The sequence below is a fragment of the Corylus avellana genome, chromosome ca9 (assembly GCF_901000735.1).
Source record: "Corylus avellana chromosome ca9, CavTom2PMs-1.0".
NCBI lineage: Eukaryota > Viridiplantae > Streptophyta > Magnoliopsida > Fagales > Betulaceae > Corylus > Corylus avellana.
In genome coordinates this window covers 16,167,645-16,192,902 of record NC_081549.1, presented here as the reverse complement: position 1 = coordinate 16,192,902, position 25,258 = coordinate 16,167,645, and the positions used below count along the sequence as shown (strand labels likewise).

The following is a 25,258-nucleotide window of genomic DNA, read 5'->3' as shown; positions in this document are numbered from 1 at the left end:
ATGTATTTCTCACATTTTTTTTTAATAGCATTAATAATAATAATAACAATAATAAAAATGTACTTCTTACATGCTCATAAAACACATGATACCTCTGGAAATTGAATTTGAGAAATTCTTACGACGGAATTTATAAGAAATTTATATTCTTAATCCTTAAATAAAAAAATAATTAAAAAAAAAGGCGTGAGCCACTTTTCTTATTATTGTAATTTTTGTGATATTGTTTATAATAAGAGATATCATTTTCATGGACATCGTGCGCAAATATCAACCTTAGTTTATTATAAAATATAAGTTTTTTTTTTTTGTTTTTTGTCTTTTAAGTTATAAAATATAAGTTGAGTCAGCTGCTTTAAATACATTATCTTGAAAATGTATTAAATCTATAGCTAGCACGCCCCTAAAATTGAGCACCAACTAGCCTTTAGCATTTAGCCATGGAAAGAAGGTGTAGATTTGAATGGCCTCCTGCCTCCTGCCTCCTGCCTCTTGGTCCCCAAAATAAATGGCCATTCAAACTTGTAATAGTCAAAAAACGTCATCCAAGAGATAGTCTAAAATATTTTCTCATAACTTTAGTAAAAGAGTAACGTTACATTTTTTTATTTTTTATTTTTGGAGTAAAATAGAAGTTGTTATTATTTGATTAAATATGTATTCCTTCAATGGTATGATTTTTTTTTTCTTTTAACAAATATATTCTTCATTGATGAATAAATAGATCGAACAACAGCAATTTGCTCTCTAATTACAATACCATCAATACAATCTAAAATTTTCTCAATGTAAACACAGTCTAATACTTTAGCTAAAGAAAACATATTCCTTTAATGTTATGAAATTGTAATGCCAAAAAATAAAAATTTATTAGAATTATGTTAGAAGCCAATGTATTAATGTGGGGTATATACACTTGTATGTACTCGTGTCAAATGACTTATATGGGTGCGGACCGTTTTTAATTAGAAATTTGTTAAAAATATATATATATATATATATTGTGTGATTGTGGTGGATTACAACATTGTGTGATTGCAAAAATTGAAACCTTGTTATTATTTATTTTTACTTTCCGTAGGTAATATCGGTTGGTCCCATATTAGTTACCAACCGACTCCAATTCAAGAGATGGTCCCATTTTTGAATAGAAATGCTATCATATTTGCTACTTGCTAGTCCCACACATCCAATCAGCCATCATGCCACCAGCTACAACTACAAATTTCGCCGATAATAATAATAATAATAATAATAATATAAATTGATTAGTTCAAAACCACGTGGATTTGTCCAGACCACGAACCTTCGCCGAATCATCGTAAACCTATTTGTTTTGTTATTTGTGAATAACATATTATATGTTTATTTAATATTATATTCTAAAAAATTAGTACAAAACTTAAACCGTAAAAGGACAAATAAACCGACAACCAACAACCGAACCCGCTACTGAACCGGCCATACCAGCTGGCTACTGTAACGGGTAACCTACTCTAGAACTCCAAAATTCTAGAGCTCTACTATTTGTCCTCATCCGTAATTTCACATATTTACTCCTACTTTTTTTCAATCTCTGTATACCCCCCCGTCCACTTATTTACAGTGTTTTTCAAATCTTTGATCGGCCACCGTTGATTTCCCTCTCTCTCTGTCTCACATCACCGAACAAGCGTTGGGATTCTCGTCGCTGAACATCTGAGGCGCGTGCATCGCGTGGGCGTGGGGGTGCGGCAGCTCGTATCCCTGATGTGCGTATCCCTGATTCACGTACCCTTCGTTCCCGTACCCATGATTTACATACCCCTGATAAGCTTCCACCGGGTAATTCTGAGCATGATGAACTTCCACCGGGTAATTCTGATCGTACACGTTCCCCCCGTTCCAGTACGTGGGTGACGCGTAGGGGTACCCATGGTACTCCATCTTGCTCAACTCCACCTTGGCCCCTCCACCTTCCTCTTTTTTCGCAGCATCTCCGCCACCACCTTCTTTCTCTTTCTTATCTCCGCCGCCACCACCTTCTTTCTCTTTCTTATCTCCGCCGCCACCGCCGCCTTCCTTTTTCTTGTCTCCGTCTCCTCCGCCGCCGCCTTCCTTTGGTTTCTTATCGCCGCCTTCGTCTTTCTTCGGCGGAACAACGTCGACGCTCCTCTTCAGCTTCGCCGTGAGATAAGGGACCAGCGCTTTCGCGTCCATTGTGCCCTTCACCGTTACCAGATCTTTGCCTGCGTCTATGTCAACCTTCTCAACCCCTGCGCACATGAAATGAATTGGATTGCGTCACACAAAGAATCGAATATTCTGTAGAATCTATTTGCTTGCAACACCCTAACCGATTAATTTAATTTAATTTAATTCAAATAATAACATATTAAGAAATAATTTAATTTTTTCATAATTTAAAACAATGAGGGAATAGTAATCTCACCGTCAAACTTTTGGATGATCTTCCGCATCTTATGAATGCAACCGTCGCAATGCAGTGGGATCTTCAGAACCAACGTACTCTGCACCACCGAAAAGTCATAATTAGTTGAGAAAATCGGATTTAAAAATTGCAAAATTCAAGTGGGGTTAACACGCGCCGTGGTAACGTGAGATTTAATAAACCAAGTCACGGACCACCACGTGGGGTTAACACGCGCCGTGAGTACGCCGCAACTCATTCAGTTTTTTTTTTTTTTACAAAATTCGTAGCTGCAAAGGCGCGTGTGGATCCAGATTCAGCAAGGAGGCGCAGGTTAAGAGAGTGTACCTCTTTAGGTTTTTCGGGTTTCTTTTCATCTTTCTTCTTTTCTTCCTTTTTTGGTTCCTCTTTGGGCTTATTGTCACCGCCGCCGTCTTTCTTGGGCTGCGGAGACACGAGCTCCACCTTCTTCTTGATCTTCTGCTCCAGCTTCTCTCTGATTCCGGAGGGGTCCAGTTTCCCCATTACCGTCAATTTGTTGGCCGAACAATCCGCCTTGACATCATCAACACCTACACAAATCGTCAACAATTAGGAAATTTTGTTGGAGAAAATTGATTGCTTCACAATTACTTCTCCAATTCATCCTCGGGGAAATTTCCGAGAATGACCGATGAGAACGATTCCCAGTTTACTTGGTAAACAACGGATTAAAAAAAAAAAATCAACAAACAATAGAATAATTAATCTGGTTATACCATCGAAACTGCGAACAGCTCTCTTGATTTTTTTGGCGCATCCCTCGCAATGCATGTCCACCTTGTAAACGGCGGTGATCTTGCCGTCGTCCTTCTTGTCAGCGGCCTTCTCACCTTCATTCTTTCCTCCATCTTTCTGTTGCCATAATTCAAAAAAAAAAAAAAACGCTTAGAAGACGAAAAACGGAACATTGCACAATTTCAACACATTACAGAAGGATTTAACGAAGGCCATGAGATTGGAATACAGTGAAGCTCGAGAGACTTCGAAAACTAACCTCGCCCATTGTTAGGAGGCAAAGGAAATATTATTTTTCGTCAAATTGTATGACTTCGTAATTGCTAGAACGGTTGTTTGAAGAGTACCAATTAGAGGCTGCGATGAGAATATATAGAGGGTCGGGTTGGTTGCGTCGCCAAGTCGGCGCGAATATTATTATTATTTCTAATATATTGTATTTAATTTATGTTATGTATGGTATGCGGTGGTGATGATGTATGGATGAATGGATTGGCTCATGCTCTTGACTCTTTAGCTTTTGTTTATTTTAATCTTTTAAAATGTTTTGTTGGTGAGTTCGGCAAGGGTACTCTCTTCTAACTTCTAAGTCTAAACTGCCGTCGTAGCCGACCCAATAGTTCTCCAGGATCAACCATTTTACAAGCTGACGTGTCATGCGAAATGACGATATAACCTCGAATAATAACGTGGGGTCCACTTATTTCAGTTAAACAGGTTTATAACTGTAAAATGCTCTCCCGTATGGCCCACAGTTTTTTACAGACCTACGAATTAACATTAGGGGTTGTGGATTTCATTCCTTTAATTAAATGGTTTGAATTAAATTTTAACTCGAATTTCACACCTAACAATATTTAGGACCTACATTTTTGCAACGACACTAAGAATTCGACATAAATTCAATACAAAATTAATGTGTTAGGGTTGAAAAGTTTGATTCGTTTAATTAAATGAGTCGGGTTAATACCGGCCAATATAATCTTAGGGTGCGTATGACACTGCAATTTCATAGATAAAAAGTGTAATTTTAAACAAAATAGCATAAAATGAATTATTTGGAATTTAATTTTTTTTTTAAATTGCGATTTAGAAAAGTAGAATTCAAAATTTTAAAAAGACTAAATTACAATTTTAAAAGTCAAATTACGATTTTGTCAAACACACTTTTTGAAATTAAAGACCCAAATAAACTTTTATACTACACAACAAAAATTCAACAAATTCTGATTTGGGAAAACGGCAAAGAGTTTTGAAAACAAGGGGAACCCCAGAAAAGCAACAGAGGAACTGTTATTGTCATCCAGAGAGTGAGAGAGAAGGTATTTTAGCGTTGCTACCATGGTATGTTGATAATAATTGACAATTGGCAACCAAATGTGATATTATAGCAAATATCGACTGATCCCTTTAGTGGGGGTGATTTCAGACCTTCCATTGATATTATCTTCTTCTTCTTTTCTTTTGTGGCCCAAAAAAAATAATAATATCATTTTTGTCCATTTCTTCTGGGCATATATCAGTATGTTGATACTTGTGTTTCTCATGCTTTTGTATATCTTTAAATTGACCTTAGATTTGGCTTATTCATATTCATGGCGTAGCAGATAGATACTCAGGAAAGTTCATCCAATATCTGCAATGTTAGGCTCGTCCAGGCCAAAAACTCACCCATCAGAATTAGACACAAAGTAATAGTTGAGAAGGGTGTTCAGCATCACATCCTTGCAAATTGCGTACCCATGTAGCATTTGTGTTCATCTCTAGCAATCGTTGTATTGGCAAGGCCAACCACAATACGTACCTAGAGTTTTACGTTCTTACGAAACACTCAATCATACGATATTGGATAGCAATTTTGTTGTCTGAGTCGCTAGTAATTTAGATAGTCAATGTGATAGAATTTTTATAAAACTCATCTGTTATAGCAAGTTTCGGATAGTCCACCCAAATTCTCTTGCATTACTGTCGAGATTGTTGGCCTTAGTGTACAAGTGTAACAATGCCGCTTTGCTCACTTGGGCGGCTTTTAAAACTTACCTTGTAAAATGCAATTTCGAATGTCATAAAAAGTTGCTTTTATTTATCTCATTGAACACCAATTGATTTGAGATAAAATAGTCAAATGCCCAATAAAACGCTTATTATATATAGAGCTTAGTGTTCTTATGCAATACTCAACCATATGAATCATGGATAGAGATTTTTAGAAGTAAGATCCACCTGCCATTGCAAGTTTTGAACAGTTGCTTAAATTATTAATAATTCGGACAACAAATTAGTAGAATAGGATTCGTGTTTTAAAAAGAAGTATAGCCTAATGTGGCAAGGTTTTATGTGATAGTGACCTAATAGGGGGCTTTGAAGTCCTAAACAGAGAAGATATACTTGACTTCGGGGAGAATATGCTTACATCATCAGTGATGTCAGCAATAAATCGATATAAGTCCAAATTTGAAATGTCCCCCCCACTACCCTAATTCTACGAGGGAGGGGTTTGATTGAATGGGAAGAAAAGTAGGGAGTGGGGTATTGGGGAAGTTAGACCATCCATTTTGACTTGCTGTCGTGTTACGCATGTGGGAGTGGGAAAGGAAGACTAGATTAAAGGGAATTCGTAATTTTGCGAAGGAAGAAAAGCGTAGGCCCTTACGATTGTACGACCACATTCGTAATTCATTGTCTCTCTACTATCATGCTTTTCATGCATAAAACAATGGTGCATTGGATCTCGGCGCATGCACGTGCATCAAGTTTTTAGCCACCATTCAAGCAAATTCGAAGAAAAAAAAAACACTATACATGTCCGGTCCAATCAAGCTGTGTTTGACGGATGTAAAAGTATATTTAACATTTAAAAAGTTTTTGAAGAAAAAAATACTCATTTGTTAAAAAAATAAAAAATAAAAGCGTTTTTAAGGGTCTAAAAAGTTTAAAAATTGTCAAGACACTTTTAGTAAAAGTTTAAAAACGAAGCTTTTGTCAAAAAAAAAAAGAAGTTTTTTTACTTAAAAGCTCTATTTCTCAAACACAATCTCAAACATGTTTTAATGCTAGAAGTAAGTGTCCTCCTTTTATGTTTTTTCAAATGTGGTGTTTAAAATTAGTGTTAGATCAAAATCAAATAATAATCATCCAAAATCAAACGACAATTTTAAAAGTCACATCATTTTCGAATAAAAGAGGAACACAAATCTTACTTTTAGCATTACAAAATGCAAAGCTTTCCTGTGAATTTTTAAAATTCAAGAAAGGGGGAAAAAGCAGTGGTGTGTCTGTCACCACTTTTTTTTTTTGTGAATTTTTATTGAGGGTATTTTTGTCATAAGGCATTGATACAATCTTTAATTAGAAAATAAAAAATTTTACAAATTGAGTATTAGTTTAAAGGGATATGTATACTTTTTCTAATTAAAAAACACAAGAGAGTAAGCATATTGATGCATGTAAAGTTGTACACTATGAGCAGAAGTAGAGTAATACTAAAGTTACCATTGTATTTCTCATCATGTGTCATTCTAAGAATAAGGTAGTTTTTAAAATTACCATTGAATTTGTATTTAATGATAATTAAATTTTGATTAAATTATACTTTTAAAAGTGATCTCATTTTTAAAGTGACACAAAAAAGACACGAGTGACTTGTAGGAATATGCTCGTCCTAAAGTACATGTCGGACAACAATGGTGAATGGATTTTTTTTTTTTTTTTTTTTAATATATCCAAACAGAAAAGAAAAAAAGTGAATTCGAACTAATGACTTCCGTCTAAACCGGACAAGAATGGTGAACGTTGGAATTTATTTTTGTTATTCCAGAATTGATTACGATGGTGAAGCTTATAGCATATTCTAGGTTCTTCCCATATTCTCCCTCTGTGTCTTTCCTTTCCGAGCAATTCATCGGCAGATTCATTAGCCGAATGATTGCCATAGCTGATAATACAATCTGTCACATTTATGAGCAACTTCCTTTGCTGTTGCTATGACGACACCCCCATTAATTATGTCTCACATTTACGTTTTTTCCTTCTTTCAAAAAAAAAATCATTCAGTAAAGCTCAATCCACTTTCACTTGTTTCTTTTAATTATCGGTTAGAATTTTTTATTAAATCTTGTCAAATTCTCAAAATACTTGTATTTTTTATTATTAAAATAAAATAAAAAATGTAAAAATTCAAAAAAAAAAATTTATTATTATTTATAAAAAAAAAATCTTTGCAATATTTTTGTAACATCTTTATAATTTTTTTTTTTATCATTTTTTTTAATAATGAAAAACATGGGTATTTTGGGCGTTTGACACAAATTAACGGAAAATCTTAATGGAATTGGGTAATCGAAAGAAATTGAAAATTTGATCCCCTTAATTGAGAATTTTTTAACTTTAACGATACTTTCAAAACCCAAGAAAGTGTAAGAGAGTTTTGTAAAGTTTTTTGAAATAAAACCGTAAGAAATAATTAGTGTCAATATTTTTCTCATCTCATCTAACAAATGAACCATTAGATTTGTGGACTAATCAACGATGAATCGTGATTAATCTATTAAATTTGTAGAAGAATATGAGAAAATTATAGACAAATTATTGACACTAATAATTCCTTTAAAAACATTAGCAATTGTATAATGAATTCATTGGGATAATATCCCTGCAATGACTCCACTCAGGATCACGGTTGGTACAACGTTTGGTACATTGATATATATGATAAATTACTTCTACTATTTTTCCCGTGATTTCCAATTTTCCATGAGTCTCATTATTGAATCCTGGATTTATTCGATCTAGCTTCTTTGTTGGCAATTGGCAAAGGAGTCAATTCAGATCTGGATTTCCCAATTCAAAAATTGTCTCTCCTCCTTTGCCAATTACAATCATGACAAGACTAGAAAAAAAAAAAATTATCATCATTTCAAGTTTGAATTGCCAATTACCCTCATCACAAGTATGAGCATCTTGACCATGTTAGTCAAGTTGTGCTTCACGTACGCTAGAGTTTTTTAAAATATAAATATAATATTATTAAATATTGTATAATTTTTAAGTATAAATAAATTTGGAATGATTGAAGTGACCATAAAAGCAAATAGAGAATAAGCATGTGAAGGACAAAATTGGATAGAGATATAATAAAAAATTATCGTTGATCTTATTTTTCATTGATACCTGTTATATGGATAAGTGAATTTACCATTAAATTTGTAAAAGAAATTGTTAGAAGAATAATGTGTAACATAGAGAATAGTGTATCATATGTTTGGGACCTTCTTAAAGCATTTTTTTTTTGGTCTGAATATTCAAGAGCTAAGACCATTCCAATCAATCTCCGCATGTTGTGTACCCATATTTATTTTTTTACTTTCTTTACTTTTTTCATGTGCATACTATAAAAATTTACTAAGGATCTATTTGTGTGTGCATTTGAGAGGCCCAAAAGTGCGTTTAGCGCTTAAAAAATTTGTTTGAAGACAAAAGTATATGTTTAGTAAAAAAAAATTAAAAGCGCTTTTAAAGGTTTAAAAAGTCAAAATTGGCAAAAACGCATTTTTGGGAAAAGCTTAAAAATGAAACTTTTGCAACAAAAAAAAAAAAAAAAAACTTTACTTTTAAGCTTTTTCCAAAAGTACATTTTTGCAATTTTTAGAATAAAAAAATCAAATATGTACTTTTAAAATTTTTTACCAGACAAGTTAGATTTTTGTTTGGTACAGCTTTTATGTACTAAAAGTATTTTTTAAGCCCCATGAGCATCCTCATCAAACTCTTCATATTTAACATTTCTCTAAATTTTTAACAAAATCCACAAAAAAAAATAAAAAATAAAATCTTTTATCAAACTCTTTATCCAAAGTTAAACTTAACATTTGTTTTAACTCCTCCCAAAATATAAAGACATCAAAAGCAAAAGCTATTTATTTTTTAAGAGAGCTTATTTGGAATTGCGTTTGAGAAATATAGTTTTTAAGTAGAAAATATTTTTTGGAAAAAGCTTCATTTTAAAGCTTTTGCCAAAAATGCATTTTAACTATTTTTAGGTTTTTTGGATCATTAAAAGTGTTTTTAATTTTTTTACCAAACGAATACTTTTTTTTTTTTTTTGAATGTTAAACGCACTTTAAGGCTCTACAAACACAATCACAAACAGACCCTTAGTTGTTGGGGTGACATTTTGGTAAATTTCTCGCATGGAATCAAAGTGAGTGAGTATAATGCAATCCCAAAAGTACTTTCAGGAAAGTTCTCCTAGTCATATTTTATAACCTTTGAGCTGCATTTGTTAAGAATGTTTTTTAAATCCGATAATTTTTGGAAGATGTAGGGGACTTCATGAGAAGGTACAAGGAAGTTTTCAGTTTTGGGAACCCTGAACCCATGTTTAAGGCATTTGAGAAAGTTACAATATGAAGGTGATGTTGGAATGAGAGATAATGGGAAGAAAGGATTTGGGATATTTTCCAATGGAAGTGGAAGGAAATTGGGCTGTTGAATAAAGAATATGCTGAAAGCTACTTGAGGAAGTTGGAATCAACCCACTCCTTTTCCAAGATTCCAGCCCCAGAAAATGGTTTTAGTGATTTGCATGGAACATTTAGAAATTAGAAAACTATGGGAATCATGGGCTGGGATGGATTGCAATAGATGGGTATACCTTAAAGGCTTAAAATATTGTTTTTGAAGACAAATAGCAAGCAAGATGGGAGATTGTGCAGTAACTTTCTGTGCATTTGGGCAGGATGTTGTGAGCATTGGGTGTGCTTAATAAAGAATTACCTATCAATTACAATTGCAGAAATTAGATTTTGTAAGATTTTTAGACAATCTGTTTCAGCAATGGGTTGCCTGCTTGAAAGAGGATAATGCCTTTTCAATATCACCCATTTGTTAGGTTTTTTCATTAAATCCTTACAAAGGGTTGTCAAAATTACCAAAATGCCCCCCGTTTTCTGTTTAAAAAAAAAAAAATTGCAAAGAATCAGAAGTTGTTAAGAATTTAACAAAATTTGCAAGAATACCCACGTTTGAATCTTTGCAAATTTTTTTATTTTACTTTTTTTATAATAAAAAACATGGATATTTTGAGAATTTTTACATGATTTAACGGAAAAGCCTAATGGTGGGTGACATTATAAAAAGTGAAAAGTTTGATACACTAAATTTAGAGTATTTAAACTTCAAGGAAGTAATTGTAAAAGTGATAAAAATTCAAGCGGTTAAGTAAAATTTTTTCTAAATTAAACTTTCACGTGGGAGTATTCATTTATGTCTTTCAAGCATGTTAATTTTTGTTATTTGTATATCTTTTTACAAAAATTACGCATTGTGATAGCTGCTTTACAAACGAGAGAAATGAATTTTAAAGTAAAAAGGGGCTCACATCACACACTATAGGGATTGGATGTTTATACCACCGCCGACAACCCGTATGTATGCTTAGATTACTATCCATGAGGCTAACAAGGGGCCTCGTATTTGAAGGGTTGACTTGTAATAAATCAGCTTTTGGTATAAATGTGTAATTATGCTTATGTGGCATCTTTCGGAATACTAACCAGATAATTGTAGTTAAAGTTGTTATAATATTATAATTGTGTTAAAAGGTGAGTTTGTAGTTTCAAAAATGAAAGAAAATTTTATGCTTAGATAAACTTTCTGCTGCTAGTGTTTTAGTGAGTAGTAGTGCCATGTGGAAAATATTTTCTACTATATGACTTGTATAAAAGTCGGGGTGTTACATCGGGGGGTAAGCAATATGTTTTTAGGGAAATCTAACATTAATTTGTTGCCAACAAAGACAACTTTTTAAAGATCATGTGTCTTATATGTGACCACTAGCCATATCTTGTGGAAATGCTTGTTAGCAAGAGATGTTTGAGCAGGGTGCATAAGAGTCTTTAGAAAATTTTTATCAAGTTTGTTAAAGACCATGGGATCAGCACGATGATAATTGGGTTAGTTCTATTCAAGTGTGGGAGAGACTTCTATTGGGTGTTGCAAAGGTGAATTAGAATGCAAAGATTGATATGACACACAAAAAAAAGTACATTAGAGTGATCGTACGAGACTACGAGTGATGTGTTTTGGCCTCCATGTGTTCCACAAAACCTCATATCTCAAACCCCATAGTGGCTAAAGGTTTAACAACCTAAATAGCAGCGGTGTTTAGCAGAAATTTAAGATTGCAATATGCAGTATTTGAAGGTGATGCATTGCAAATAGTGTAAACTTTGAAGAGCAAATGAAAAAGTTTGAGTTGGTATGAGTAGTTGATCGAAGGGAAGCAAACTTGGCAGCTCACCGGCTCCAAAAAAATAATCCTTTTCCTCATTTGAATAGAAAAAAAGAAAATAAAAAATAAAGTTAAAAAACTTTATCTCAAAAAAATCCTGTGGCCCTAACACCATAACATCTGGCCCAAACTCTCGTTCATATTGTTGACGAGTCACGAGTCTGAGGAGAGCCCAACATGTGGCCCAGGCCCAATAAGCACGCTTAGCCCGCGTGGCAAATAAGGCGTGCGAGTGCGCGGCGCGCTCTCACTCACTCGCTCACTCACCGCCACCACAATGCCGGCAAACCCTTCTTCCCTCCTTATCCTCCACCCGCGTCTCAACGTCTATCTCAAGCCCTTCGTTCTCTCTCTCCCTCACTTCTCATCTCCAACCCTCTCTTTCAATCGCGCTCGCAGTTTTCCCATTCCCAGACATCCGTTTCCGATAGGCCCTACTAGAAACTTCTCTTCCTTGTCGTCCACTTCGGTAGCACAGTGTTCGGGCGAGAATGGCGGTGACGGAGGTAGGTCCGGTGCGCTATCTCCGCCGCCGATCACCGATGTGGTGCAGAAGATCGACGTCAATCCTCCCAAGGGAACCAGGGACTTCGCCCCCGAGGAAATGCGCCTCCGCAGTTGGCTCTTTCAGAATTTCCGAGAGGTTAGGGTTTCAAAACATGTATATATTTACGGATGTATGCATGAAGGTTTGTATTTGATTGGCTGTGGAATTTAGGTTTCGCGGATATTCGGGTTTGAGGAGGTTGATTTTCCTGTGCTGGAGTCGGAGGCGTTGTTCATTAGAAAAGCCGGGGAGGAGATTAGGGACCAGGTTAGTCTCAGCCATATCTTCTTGTTGTTTCATTCTCTATGAAATGAGCTTTTTTTATTAATTAATTAATTATTATTATTATTATTTCTTTGGAGAACTCACTGAAGATTTTTGAATTTTCACCCGATTTGATAAACCTCCCCAAAACTTCAAAATCTCTCAATTTAGTCTCTTGAGCTTTCAATTGCTCTCAATTTGAACCTCTCTGTCAAATTTTAAATGTTACATGACGTTTATATCCCTTACTTTTGTATAAAATTTAAACTTTCAAAACGATTTTTACTTTTAAAAAAACAAAAATCAGGGATACTTTGATCTTTTTTTTTTTTTTTTTTTTTTTTGTATTTTTAACGACTAAAATTGACGGAAGAGTCCAAATTGAGAGCAATTGAAAGTTCAGAGGACTAAATTGAGAGATTTTGAAGTTTAAGGAGGTTATTTCAAAATGGGTGGAAGTTCGGGGGTTTTCGGTGAAGTTTCCCCTATTTCTTTTTGTATCAGTTGCCATATATACGCATAGTAGACGTTAGGCTCAAAAGATTGGTGACTATTCGATCACGTAGCACTACTTGGCAGGAATAATAAGCTTTGGGAGTAAATAAATCACGTCCCGTTATATTTGAAATTTTAGAGTTTATTAGTTCCTCAACCTCAGTTTTAATTGGAAGTGGTTAAGTAACTCAAAATGGGAGTTTTCCGGGTTTCAAATTGTGTAGAAGTCATTCATTAAATGAGAGAACTGGTATGCTAAATGGTCTTTATTTTCCCAATTTAGTGGGTTTGTGCTTGTTTGAGATTCGAGACCCTTGAGAGTAATGTAATGCCAGAAAAATTACTAAAGCACCTGGAATTTAAGATTATCACCTAGGGGTAATATGTACAGATATCAGTTAGTGATGATTATTAGTGGGTGATGACTGTAATCTTTTTCTTTATATGAACTATGCTACGGTTGATCCCTGATAGATGTCTTATTTTTCTAAACCCATATTAGCCAATCAATATCTTCTCCTCTAGAAGAGCTACAAGAGTAACCAACTCCCAAAGTGATCTTACATGCACGCATGTGTTCATGCCTTTCTGTATGCTGTGTGACTCTTGTTGACAGTGATTGGCTCTGGGATGTTGTTATTCTGGAAATGTTTTATCTTTACATCTGCGAAGTTTATACTCTTTCACTGTGCAGCTATACTGTTTTGAAGATCGGGGAAATCGTCGAGTTGCATTGAGGCCTGAGCTCACTCCTTCTTTGGCGAGGCTGGTGATACAGAAAGGGTACGATTCTGATTCTGCGTGTGCCTTTTCCATGATAGGAATGCATAGTCTTCTTCATTTTTAATTTGTTGTCTTGTTTCTAGTACTTGCTCAGTTGGTTTTCAAGTTTGATATCTGGAAACTTTTTTTTGTTTATAAATTTATTTACTTATGATTTTTGTATCCAGGTACAGATGCCAGAATTTGATCTCCATGTTTTTTCTTGTCCAGAAAATCTGTGTCCCTCCCGTTGAAATGGTTTGCTATAGGACAGTGTTGGCGTTATGAAAGAATGACAAGAGGACGGCGCCGGGAGCACTACCAGTGGAATATGGATATTATTGGTGTACCTGAGGTGACGGTAGGAGCCTCTGACTTGACCTACTTTATGAACTTTGTGCTGGTTCAGTTTCGGTTCCTCTACCAACTCAACTAATGTTGGCCTTTATGTGCTGTGGAAGTTTTTAACCACTTAATATCACATTTAAGTAGTAACTTCTTATCCTTCTCTCTGTCTTTCTGATACATACTCAGACACAGACACACAGTGTTACTGCCTCCTGTTCTTCTATTTCATAAACACAAATTTAGTTTTAATCCTGAACATGTTTCTCTTGGTAACTTCATATGATTGTGATGGATATTGATCTCTAATACTCATTCTGCCTTGTTGAGTTTCTCAAGCTGTTTCACATGATGCACTCCATGTATTGGATTATAGTCTTCTAGGTTGCATTAGGATGCAAGTGTTTGGGGGAAGGAATTTGGATTTCAATACTAAAAGGTCATTTTTCTTTTTCTTTTTTTAAAAATCGGGTATAAAAAATACTTACCTTTTGTTGTTATTGAAAGTCATGGATACTGGAACTTTAGTGATATATGTGAATTGGAAACAAGTAGGTGGTGGGTGTTATTCCAAATTCCTTTTCTGGGTGACATTGCTGTTGAAAGAGCTCCTTTCTCTTTCATTCATTACATTTTTAGTTTAAAACCCTCTTGTCTTGTTAAAACTTCATTCAAGTACTTCATATTACACGTCCAAAATTCAAATCCAAACACAGCTTTACTTTCATTTCTTTGTCAAGCTTAAAATTTGCAGTTTTTGATCTATAGGCTGAAGCAGAACTTATTTCGTCTATCGTCACATTTTTCAAGCGAATTGGAATCACAGCATCAGATGTTGGATTCAAGGTTTCTAGTCGAAAGGTGCGGACAATTCTTTGAACATGGATTATTAGAGGTCTTTCATGATAACATTCTTCTTATGGCAGCTATCTTTCTTTAAGAGTTCCATTTGCAAAGTCTTTGTATTTCTGAATACTTCTCAAGACATTTAAGTATCTGATTTGCACGAATATGAACTGCTCCTAGGAAGTACATGTTTTGCTGAATTGAGTTTTCTTGGGAAGCAACTACTGAAAATTGCATGACTTTTTTTTTTTTTTCGTGTGTGTGTGTGAAGAGACATGTATTTTTACAAGTATCTGAACAATATCTACTTAGATGACAAAGTATTAGTTTGTAAACTCTTAAAAGATTTGATTGAGAAAAGAAACAATGAGAGAGTTGATGAGGATTTATTATTTTTGTGGAGGGCGCCTCCTTGATTGTCATTATGTAATTCTTAACCTGAATCAAGCTTGTGATTGGCAGATAGGTCCAATCATTAGAGACATCCACCACTTCCTGGGAAAATTTCCTTGCTAGATTGCCCGTAAAATTCACCACTACGCAAATGCCTCTCTGCACAAGTTAAGAAGATGGGTCACTTCCAACCTCAGTCTCTCTTCCTTGGGTCATAAAATTAGTGATCTAAAATCCTTGTGATTCCCTCCCTCCCCCCGCCCCCAAAAAAAAAAGAAAGATCTCGAAAAGTACTACTAATTTTTTAAAGTACCCTTTGTTTCTCAAAACTTGCCCAATAGACTAAGCAAACATCAATATGGAAGTACACTTCTCTATTTTGCTTTTCTATCTGCATGAATGATTCTTTTTGTGTTTCTTGCTGGGGATTCTCTTATAGTGCACAATACTATTATGCGATAATTTTATTCTTTAAATTGTTGGATGAATTGGCAATAAGAGTTACATTGTTGACTTGAGCCTCTCTTAAACTGTTTTATATATAAGGCTAAATGCCACCATCTTCCATGATACTTCATTTGAATATTTTTACTGCAATCTGAGTCTTTTCCCCTTCATTACAGGTTTTACAAGAAGTATTGAGGTGCTACTCTATACCTGAAAATTTATTCAGCAAGGTTTGCATAATCATAGACAAGGTGAGCTATGCAAGGTTGCAAGTGTTGAGATGCCATGTTCTTTTAGAAAACCAGAGAATGTTACTATTCTGTATTTTTTTTTTTTTTTTTCAAAATGTGGTACTCATAATGTTAATTGTTAATACTTATTCTAGTCCTGATGGTCCTGTTCTTTATAAGTTTATTAAATACTTATCAAAAATTAAATTTACCTTTGTTTTATGATATTCTAGTTTAATATGTTAGATGATGTTAATTACGTCATGTGGGTTAGACACATTAATTTGACACTACCAAGCTCATTGCCAGTCTATAAAAGGTATTTTGATATGCATTGCTTGCTCTATATTGTTCTTGTAGTGTCATTGCTCTATGTCCTTTACTTCGATTTAGATATCTAATGTCACTACCAGTTGTTTTTATCACATGTATGTAGATAACAATACACGTGTTACCTGAATTTTCAGATGCTGTTATCTGTAAATTTTAATCGTTTTATGAGGGATGCATATTTATCTCAAAACAGATAGAGAAGATTCCACTGGATGAGATAAAGAAAGAGTTGACGTCTACTGGTGTATCAGAAGAGGGTGTTGAGGAGCTATTGCAAGTTCTTTCCATTAAGTCACTGGCGAAATTGGAAGGTAGTTTTCTGTCACTTTCATTGAGAAGTTATTTCTTACAATTTTGGACCAAACAAGGTGATATAAGTTGCCATCTGACATATGTAGTTATAAGGTGGCAATTGTTTCATTTGATTCTAATTATTGATTCTAATTATTTGTTTCATCTTTGTGTGTATGTAGAGATACTTGGAAGTGCTGGGGAAGCTGTTGCTGATTTGAAGCAGCTATTCTCGCTTGCTGAAAAGTTTGGTTATTCCGAGTGGATTGAATTTGATGCATCTGTTGTTCGTGGGCTTGCTTACTATACTGGTATTGTTTTTGAGGTGAGATTTTGTCCTGTTTTTTCTTTTTTTGACCTCATGGTCTGAATAAGAGTGTCACTGTGTAATAAATTGGAGTTTGACTCGCGCATTAGGGGCCACCCTCATCTCTAGCTTGCTTTGATAGTATGAGACAAAAAGAATAAATTATTGCATTCATTAGCTAATGAGTAATGATCTCTAAATTAAATTGATATTTTGTAAGTTCCAGGTCATGAGGGGTATATGTTGTGGGCATCGTCACGTTGACCATATGCTTTGTTCTTTGTTTGTTTAGGTGCTGAAACATGTAAAAACAATATAAAATATGATGAAAATATACATTTGAATTTTGTAGCGTTATTGTATACCTGAACCCTGCACTAGAATATTCCCAAGTTATTCCAGGTGTTTATATCCTTCATACTTGTGCTACTAACATGTTGGCATAGATATGACTTGTAAGCATTAACTATCATTATCTTATGCATGAAGCAAGTGGTACGTATGACATCAATTCCTGGTGAAATATTGAATGATAAGTAAATCAATTTTAATAGAAAGTGTAGAGAGGTGCAACTCAAGTACGCATGAAGTTTACAAGAGAGACCCCCAATTAGGGAGAAAAAAAAGAACACAAGTCCAAAAACTCAGTAAAATTAGAAAAATGAGGACTATTGTATGCCGCCATCCACGCGTAAAGAGATTTCAACATATTAGCTTTTAACTCTTAACACCAGCCTCTCGTTGATGAATATGCATGCTTTTATTGAAATGGACACAAGCACATTGTTTAACTCGATCTAAATACTTATTTTTTTTGTTTTTCCCCTCTCCCAAATGAATTTTCTTCTTCTGCTTTTTTTTTTTTTTCCCTCAGGGTTTTGATAGAGAAGGAAAGTTGCGAGCCATTTGTGGTGGTGGGCGATATGACCGGTTACTCTCAACTTTTGGTGGTGAGGACCTTCCTGCATGTGGCTTCGGATTTGGTGATGCTGTTATAGTAGAAGTAAGTTCATCATTTTGGGTTTCTTCTGCTGCACTAGAGTGCTGCTTAATGAATGGAATTTGGGCTGCTATTATGTAATTACAAAAGTAATTCTATGCAAGCCGAATGTGTTGCACTTGTTTTTTGTAAGTAATATTTATGTCTAACATACAGGCTTGAGTTAGCATATATGGTTGTGAAGGGAATCTTTTTGATGATCACTACCCTTTTCTCTAGGCGTTTATGTTTTTTTTCCCTTGTTTAAGAGCGTCCAATTTCTCACTGGAGGAAGTCTACTTCCAAAGCAAATTGAGGTTGTAGTTAGAGAACTTTTAGCAGTGAGCTTGGCATTTACGCTTGTGAGCTTCATCTATTCATCTCCTTCTCTTAATTAAATAGCAAAAAACGAAGAAAAAAAAGAAAGCCTGTTGTGAGACAAAACCAAATAGGACAGCATTATAAACTACAAAAGCTAACACATTCTGTTGCCTTTGGTGTCATGAATGTGATAGGGTGTCGCGGGAAATTTACTTTTTAGTTGATGACCCTAGTACTGGCACCTAAGTACTGAGATACGTGCAGTGATCCATTGTGCCTCATGATTTTGAACTTTGTGATGTTTTTGTATATCTATTCATGTCCTGAATTTTTTGCTCAAATGATCTATTGCTTCTTTCATAAAAGTCTTTCATTTTTCTTTTGGTTAGTTAACTATATTTTTTTCTTCCCCTCTCTTCGTATGGATTGGTTTATTACAGTTGCTCAAGGAGAAGGGACTTGTACCAGAACTCAGCCTCCAAGTTGAGAATATTGTGTGTGCTCTGGATGTTGATCTTCAAGGAGCAGCTGCTAGAGTGGCTAGCATACTCAGAGAAAAAGGCCAAAGTGTAGATTTGGTCTTGGAAAGCAAACCACTTAAATGGTATTAATTCCGTATTTTTAGATGTCACAGGTTTCCTAATCAATTGCTGATCTTTATGATATGTTGTTATTCTAATTCTATTTATCTTCTCCTTCAGGGTTTTCAAACGAGCTGCACGGATAAATGCTTACAGACTGATATTGGTTGGAAGTTCAGAGTGGCAAAGGGGCATGGTTAGTGTAAAAATCCTTTCTTCTGGTGAACAGAATGAAGTCAAGCTTGATGAACTAGAGTGAGAAGTTCTGATTTTATGGAACTTACGTCTTCTAGGCTTTATTCTTGATAGTTAGGTACAACCTTTGTGGATTCATTTTTTTATCTGACATTAGGTACTTGCGTATTTTTGGTAGAAACATCAATGAATTTAACTCATTTTTTGCGCATGCTTTGTATGATAATAATGATGGCATGCTTTAACTACTGCGATTATGCACAATACTATGTGAACAAGGTGTTTGTATCAACCTAATTTTGGGCAATGATGCCTCTAATTGGTTGACATTTTCCCTTTTTTTCTTTAGCATTATAATGTTCAAACTTGGGAGGGACATTAATCCTGGCACCATCGGGAGTTGCTAGAGGCTTGACTCATTTTGTCCCCTCTGATGGGGTTGACATATGGAAGAAAAGAATGACTGCGCTTTTGTATTTCGGGCCTTGCACTATTTTCCTCTCTTATGGATTTGGAGTGCCGAGTTAATGATGAAAAGAGCCAACGTTTAAGGTTCTTTGGAACCGACCCGGCGTGAGAGGGGAAGTGATGAATCTATTAACGATATTTCCAATCTACCAGTGAGAGAATACTTTTACCTAGGCAAGTTAGCTGTTCAACTTTGAATAATGAATTGAGCAATTCATGTATTTAAGAGAGATACTTGGGGCAGCTACAAAATAAGAGAGATATTTGGTGGCCCTCGACTGATTTCAGCGGCGACGTTTGGCAGAGGAGGCGAGTATAGGTGGATTCCAGTGCGTCTGTTGAAATTTTTGTGAATACAAACAAACGATGGGTTGGGTTGGCTTTGTTTAGGGTTTTAAAGATTTGGTGTTTTTATGTTCATTTTATTTGGTGCTAATCTCCTATTGGGGGCTGTAAAAGAGTCGGTTTACGAAGATAGAAGTTATTTTCATATCATTATTAGATGTCAATACCTTAGAACATTCCTGGCAACTTCTTCAATATTTGTTTTTTTAATTATATTATATATATGAGAGGAGAGATAAGAGAGAATTGTGAGACATGAGAGGAGAGAGGAGATAAGAGAGAATCATTTTTATTTATTTTAATAATCATAAGGATTGTAATATTGGAACTCAAAATATTGGGTTCCATTGTAGCAATTCTAATGTTTAGGATTCATTTAGGAAGTCTGTTGTGGAATATTTTTTGCGATTTTTTGGACATATTCCCTAAACTTAGTGAACTATAAGGAGTCTGCTAAAAATGCTTATTCTCGTATCGCTATTAGATTCGAGTGAGATTTTTTTGGTGGTGGTGGCCTTTTTTTGTTTCTTGTATTTCTCTTATATGTCCACTTGCTAGGTAGGAAACGAGGAGAGGATTCAAGAATGCTCAGCTTTTGTCCCCCTTCTCCCCTTACCTCCAAACTGTAATTCCACCCTGGTACTATATGGTGACACCCACTCTTAATTAAATCATCGCGACATAAAATTTTAAAAAGAAAAAAACTAGCTACTATTGTTGGTTTAAGTTTCCGATTTCTGGACAGGATAGCAAATAAAAAGACGAAAAAATGGGTGGTCGAAGCACCCTCTTTAAATGATTTGGTCCCTACTAGCCACCTCGGAGAATGCTAAATATTTTTCTAGTGTTATTCGAATGTTCTCCTAGTCCTAGGTGTATATTATTTTTTCTTTTTTCTTTTTTCTTTTTTTTTTTAAAAAGAAGATTGCTCTTATTTATCTCATTTAATTTTTTAAAAATAATATTTACCTAGGACTAGGAGAACACAATGAGAGCGACCTACATTTCCCGTGCCGCCTGTTAGGACCCTTCACCTACCTTCTCTTTTTTTTTTTTTTTTTTGGTTGTGTTTTTTGTTTTTATTTGTTGTCGTGATTTGAATAAACAGTTCAAAAATAAAAATAAAAATATTACACAGAATAAATATGCTAGATGTTGATGCACCTGATCTGAATCCCTTGGCAGGACATAAGTAGTTGGGCCTTTATGGCCATTCAGTAAGGTTCCGTGGGTGGGAGGGTGGACCCGGGTGGTGGTCCAGTTACTTGTCATTGCCCACGTGACCCAAGGCGCTCGTCATTCAACTTTACGAGCCTTAGTGGTTCTCCCGGTTGGACAAACAGCCACAGCATCTTCACGTGTCACCTCTCAATTAGCCAGGCCAGTAATCCCCACGTGCTTGGGCATTTGCATCACGTGGTCTCTGTACACAGCTCTTTCAAAGTAATAACAGTTGCACCTCTTTCTAGTACAAATACATGGTTGCCGAGTGCTCCATGTATCTCTCAACTTTCAACTTGCAATGTCTTTTTTCCTCGTATGATTCAGATACAATATTGCCTGCAGAAAAGGTGTGCTCGATCTTGTCAATGGCTGGATCATAATATGTTTAATTAGGGTTTCTGGCATGTTTTGAAAAGGGAGACGACGGACGACAGACGACAAGGTGGCTTCATTTATCTGCATTTGCACCTGCACCTAGCTAGTCTAACGGTGACAGTGTCGTCTGAGTCTGATGATGATCAGGTGCTGTAAGCATGCACTACCCCAGTTGGACTTAGGTGCAGGAATAGGTGCAGACAAATGAGATACCCTTCTTCATGTGTTTTTTCTTATCAAGGTATGAAATAATGTAAAGCTTGAGAAATATTCCTAGTTATCTTCCTAAACTGGTTTCAAATCTGTGTTTCCTGTGATTAATTTGAGTGTTTTTTTTTTTTTTTTTTTGAGTGGAAGTTATTTTGGTAGTTATTTTGGTAGTTTATGCTTCTTTTTTTATGACTTGGTAGAGATTTATTTATCAAAAATTAAAGATTTCATTTTTCTTAAGACTCCTTAATTCTTCAAATTTATGGAATGGTAAGAGCTAAAATGAGAGGGCCCTTGAAAGAAAAAAAAAAAAAAAACAAAAAAAAACAAAATATATATATATATATATTCAGAAGACTTGGTTTAGGGAGATAATTACTGCTCAAACAGGGAAATATTTAGATGTCTAATTAATTAGGTGATGTCTTCCTTAATTAGATAGACCCAATAATGGTGGGATTTGATCAATATTCCTTGTTATGAAAAGATTAGTTTGCTATAATAAGGGCCGACAAAACAGGTACCTGACCTGTTTATGACCCATTTATTTACCCATTTGATTATTGCCTTAATTATGTAATGGAAATTCAATTATTACTTTACTGCAACCATTTTTGTTCAGCATCTTAGAGCACTACTAGTAGCAGTTTTCTTTAGATTTATTTTTTCAAAAAAAAAATTAGAGAATTAAACTATTTTTGCTTCTCTATTCAAACAAAGTTTTAAATAGCTTTTTTTTTTTTTTTTTTTTTTTAATTTTTTTAATTTTTTTAATTTTCATATAAATGTTAAGGGCAAGAGAGAGGAAATATAAATTATTTTTATATTAAAATAATGTTAAGAGAAACAAAAGTGATAACCTAGATTCAGGGCAGCACTTTTGGTTTACTTGGTGTTCCCTTGATTTAGGAGTTCTCTCTAAACAACAATTATAGTTGTTTAGTTTACATGGTTTACAGCCCCCTTTCAAGCTCATGGGAGGAGTCTGATTGAATCACCAGAAGAAGAAAATGGAAAGCTGTAAGACTCTTGTAAAAGTATTTGAAATTTGATCAGCTGTAGAAATATATCACATCTTTGTTGACAATCTTTTCTCAAATAAACTGATAGTCTACCATTGTAGGCAAGCGTGAAAGCTCCCGGCCATTTTATGCCACGATAACATAGAAGAACTGGGTAAAGGAATCTGCAAATCATGAAATAACATGCTAATCCAGTAAACTTAAGCAGTTGCAATTGTCATTTATCAAATTATATATATGCTTCAATGCTTAATTGATCTCGAAACAACATGTTGTTCCTTTGCACTCCATGAAATTAAACCACGGAGAAAAGAAGTATACCCGCTTGTAGATCGTCTGTCATCGATCCGGTCCTCGATCTTGGCTAATCAAAATCACAATGTGAATTGTAATATTCTAAACATTAATTAATTAAAGTAATTAAACTTGAAGTGTTAATTATAGTATTTCTAAATTAATTAACTTGTAAATAACTGGAAGTACTAACTAAACTAACAAATATTGATATGATGTTTAAACTAAGAAGTTGAATAAGATCATTAAAGTCGTAAAGCATAAAATATTTGATTTTCTACATGACCATGCTACTTATAAAACTTATGCAGTGAAAATTACCAAGTGTACAAATATTTTCTTCTTAATTTTAGGAACCACAAAGCTTACTCAACAACATAATGCACCTGAGCTACTACTAAAAACACAATCTTTATAAATAAAAACTTATATTTTCATTACAACTTTAGCATCTATAGTCTATTATACAACTCAAAAAGTGCCCTAAATGGAATACTAAAATTAATTTATAGTAAGTTTGCCCTTCAAAATGGAGGTCTCTTGCTAGCCACATGGGAAAAAGTCCAAACATAGGTACGGTTTTTTGTCGATAACCGCATTGGCAACATCTATAAATTATTATAATTTTACAGGTAGATGTGTCAGTCCACGACTCAGCAAGTTACTGCAAGTATAATCATTTTGACCATATTGGCGTGTGATGTGAGCTCCTTCTCCTTTCCTTTGAAAAAAACAACTAATGCAAAGAAGGGTTTTCACAAAAGGGTTTCTGTTTTAGTTTTTTTTTTTTAAAAAAAAAAAAAAAAAAAAAATTATAGCCATTTTGTAAATCAAGCTAAATAGACACTTTTTTTTTTTTTTTACGTATATATTTTTACATCCCATAATATAGAACAATAAAACAATTTATAAAGTATCATTTCAAGCGTAAACCAGTACATATCATATCTCACATATATTTCACATATGTACATAGGCAAATGCTCTTTTGCATTCTCCTGCCTATCTTCTAACCATCTCCTCTCTCTTTTGTTTTTTTGAAAAAATTAAGATATTAAAAGAGGGAAGATGGTGAGGAGATGGGTAGGGGAATGTATTGTAGCAAATCTCTATGTACATATACTAAAGCGTTCCTTTATCACATTTTCACATGTTCTCATGTCACATATCGTATATTCACACTTAACTATTGGAGTTTGCAAGTGTATAACCTTATTTAATCGTCAGGTTGCTAGTGCTTTATTTCTCTACTAACTATAAGGTGCGGAGTGTAGGTATAACCCGTTAGCCCCCGGGTTGGTTAGGCTTTTTTTCTTCTTCTTTTTGTCCCCTCCATAACTTCAAGGTGTTAAGTGTATATATAACACCACTTAACCGCCAGGTACCCCATCTTTTACATCCGTTTTCACAAAATCTCATATTACACAAATTCTGTTTTCCTTCCAAACCTCATTTCCTTTCATAAACCAATTTCACACATGCTGTTAAAATATTTAACGGTCCAGATGCTGTAAAAATATTTTTACAGCCAAGGTGTGACCAAGCAAACTTGTTATTTTTTTAAGGGGAAATTTCATATTAGACCCATGAACTACCAGGCGATTTGACATACCATTGAATTTTGAAACCTCTCAATTTGGACCCCTAAACTTTCAATTGCAATCAATTTGAACCCATCCGTCAATTTTTTTCTGTTAAAACCCATAAAATGACAAAATTACCCTTCAATTTTTTTTATTAAAAAAAAAAGGAAACTTCACTAAGAACCCCCAAACTTTCACCCGTTTTGAAATACCCTCATGAACTTCAAAATCTCTCAATTTAGTCCCCTGAACTTTCAATTGCTTTCAATTTGGACCCCTCCGTCAGATTTTAAACGTCACATGACATTTATACCCCTGACTTTTGTATAAAATTCCAACTTCTAAAACGTTTTTTTTATTTAAAAAAAAAAAAAACAAAAATCATGGATATTTTAGTCTTTTTTAAAATTTTTAACAGCTAAAATTAACGGAAGAGTCCAAATTGAGAGCAATTTAAAGTTCAGGGGACTAAATTGAGAGATTTTGAAGTTCAAGGGGAGTATTTCAAAACGGGTAGAAGTTTGGGGGTCCTTAGTGAAGTTTCCCCAAAAAAAAAATTTGAAAAAAAAAGGGTTACAAGGTGGCCCAACCATGGGTCACTTTGTGATTTTTTTTTTTTTTTTTTTTTATAATATTTTTTCAAAAAAATTTTAATTTGAAATTAAGGATAGGTTTGGAATTTTATAAAAAATTCAGGGGTATAAATGTCATTGTATCACTTTTAACGTTTAAAATTTGACAAAGGAGTTCAAATTGATTGCAATTGAAAGTTCAGGGATCCAAATTAAGAATTTTTAAAGTTCGAGGGAGTATGTCAAATCACGTGGTAGTTTAGTGGTGTAAAGTGAAGTTTCCTTTTTTTAACGAAAACATTGTGCTATAATTGAAATGAGGCGAAATAGAGATCTAGAGAGATATAGAGGA

The 25,258-nt window shown here is 34.5% G+C and overlaps 2 protein-coding genes across 2 annotated transcripts; one reads left to right on the top strand and one right to left on the bottom strand.

Moving 5' to 3' along the window:
* Positions 1 to 1,316: 1,316 nt before the first annotated feature.
* Positions 1,317 to 3,554, bottom strand: LOC132191841 (heavy metal-associated isoprenylated plant protein 5-like). The gene is made up of 5 exons (XM_059606955.1): positions 3,447 to 3,554; positions 3,169 to 3,304; positions 2,759 to 2,982; positions 2,432 to 2,510; positions 1,317 to 2,255 (listed from the first exon to the last, which is right to left on the bottom strand). Exons 1-5 carry the CDS (start codon positions 3,453 to 3,455, stop codon positions 1,657 to 1,659), a joined length of 1,047 nt encoding a protein of 348 aa, XP_059462938.1. The 5' UTR covers positions 3,456 to 3,554; the 3' UTR covers positions 1,317 to 1,656.
* Positions 3,555 to 11,735: 8,181 nt separating this feature from the next.
* Positions 11,736 to 19,098, top strand: LOC132162186 (histidine--tRNA ligase, chloroplastic/mitochondrial). The gene is made up of 11 exons (XM_059572450.1): positions 11,736 to 12,120; positions 12,196 to 12,291; positions 13,478 to 13,566; positions 13,777 to 13,906; positions 14,659 to 14,751; positions 15,753 to 15,827; positions 16,333 to 16,450; positions 16,613 to 16,755; positions 17,612 to 17,740; positions 18,478 to 18,641; positions 18,739 to 19,098. Exons 1-11 carry the CDS (start codon positions 11,755 to 11,757, stop codon positions 18,875 to 18,877), a joined length of 1,542 nt encoding a protein of 513 aa, XP_059428433.1. The 5' UTR covers positions 11,736 to 11,754; the 3' UTR covers positions 18,878 to 19,098.
* The last annotated feature ends 6,160 nt before the right edge of the window (positions 19,099 to 25,258 follow it).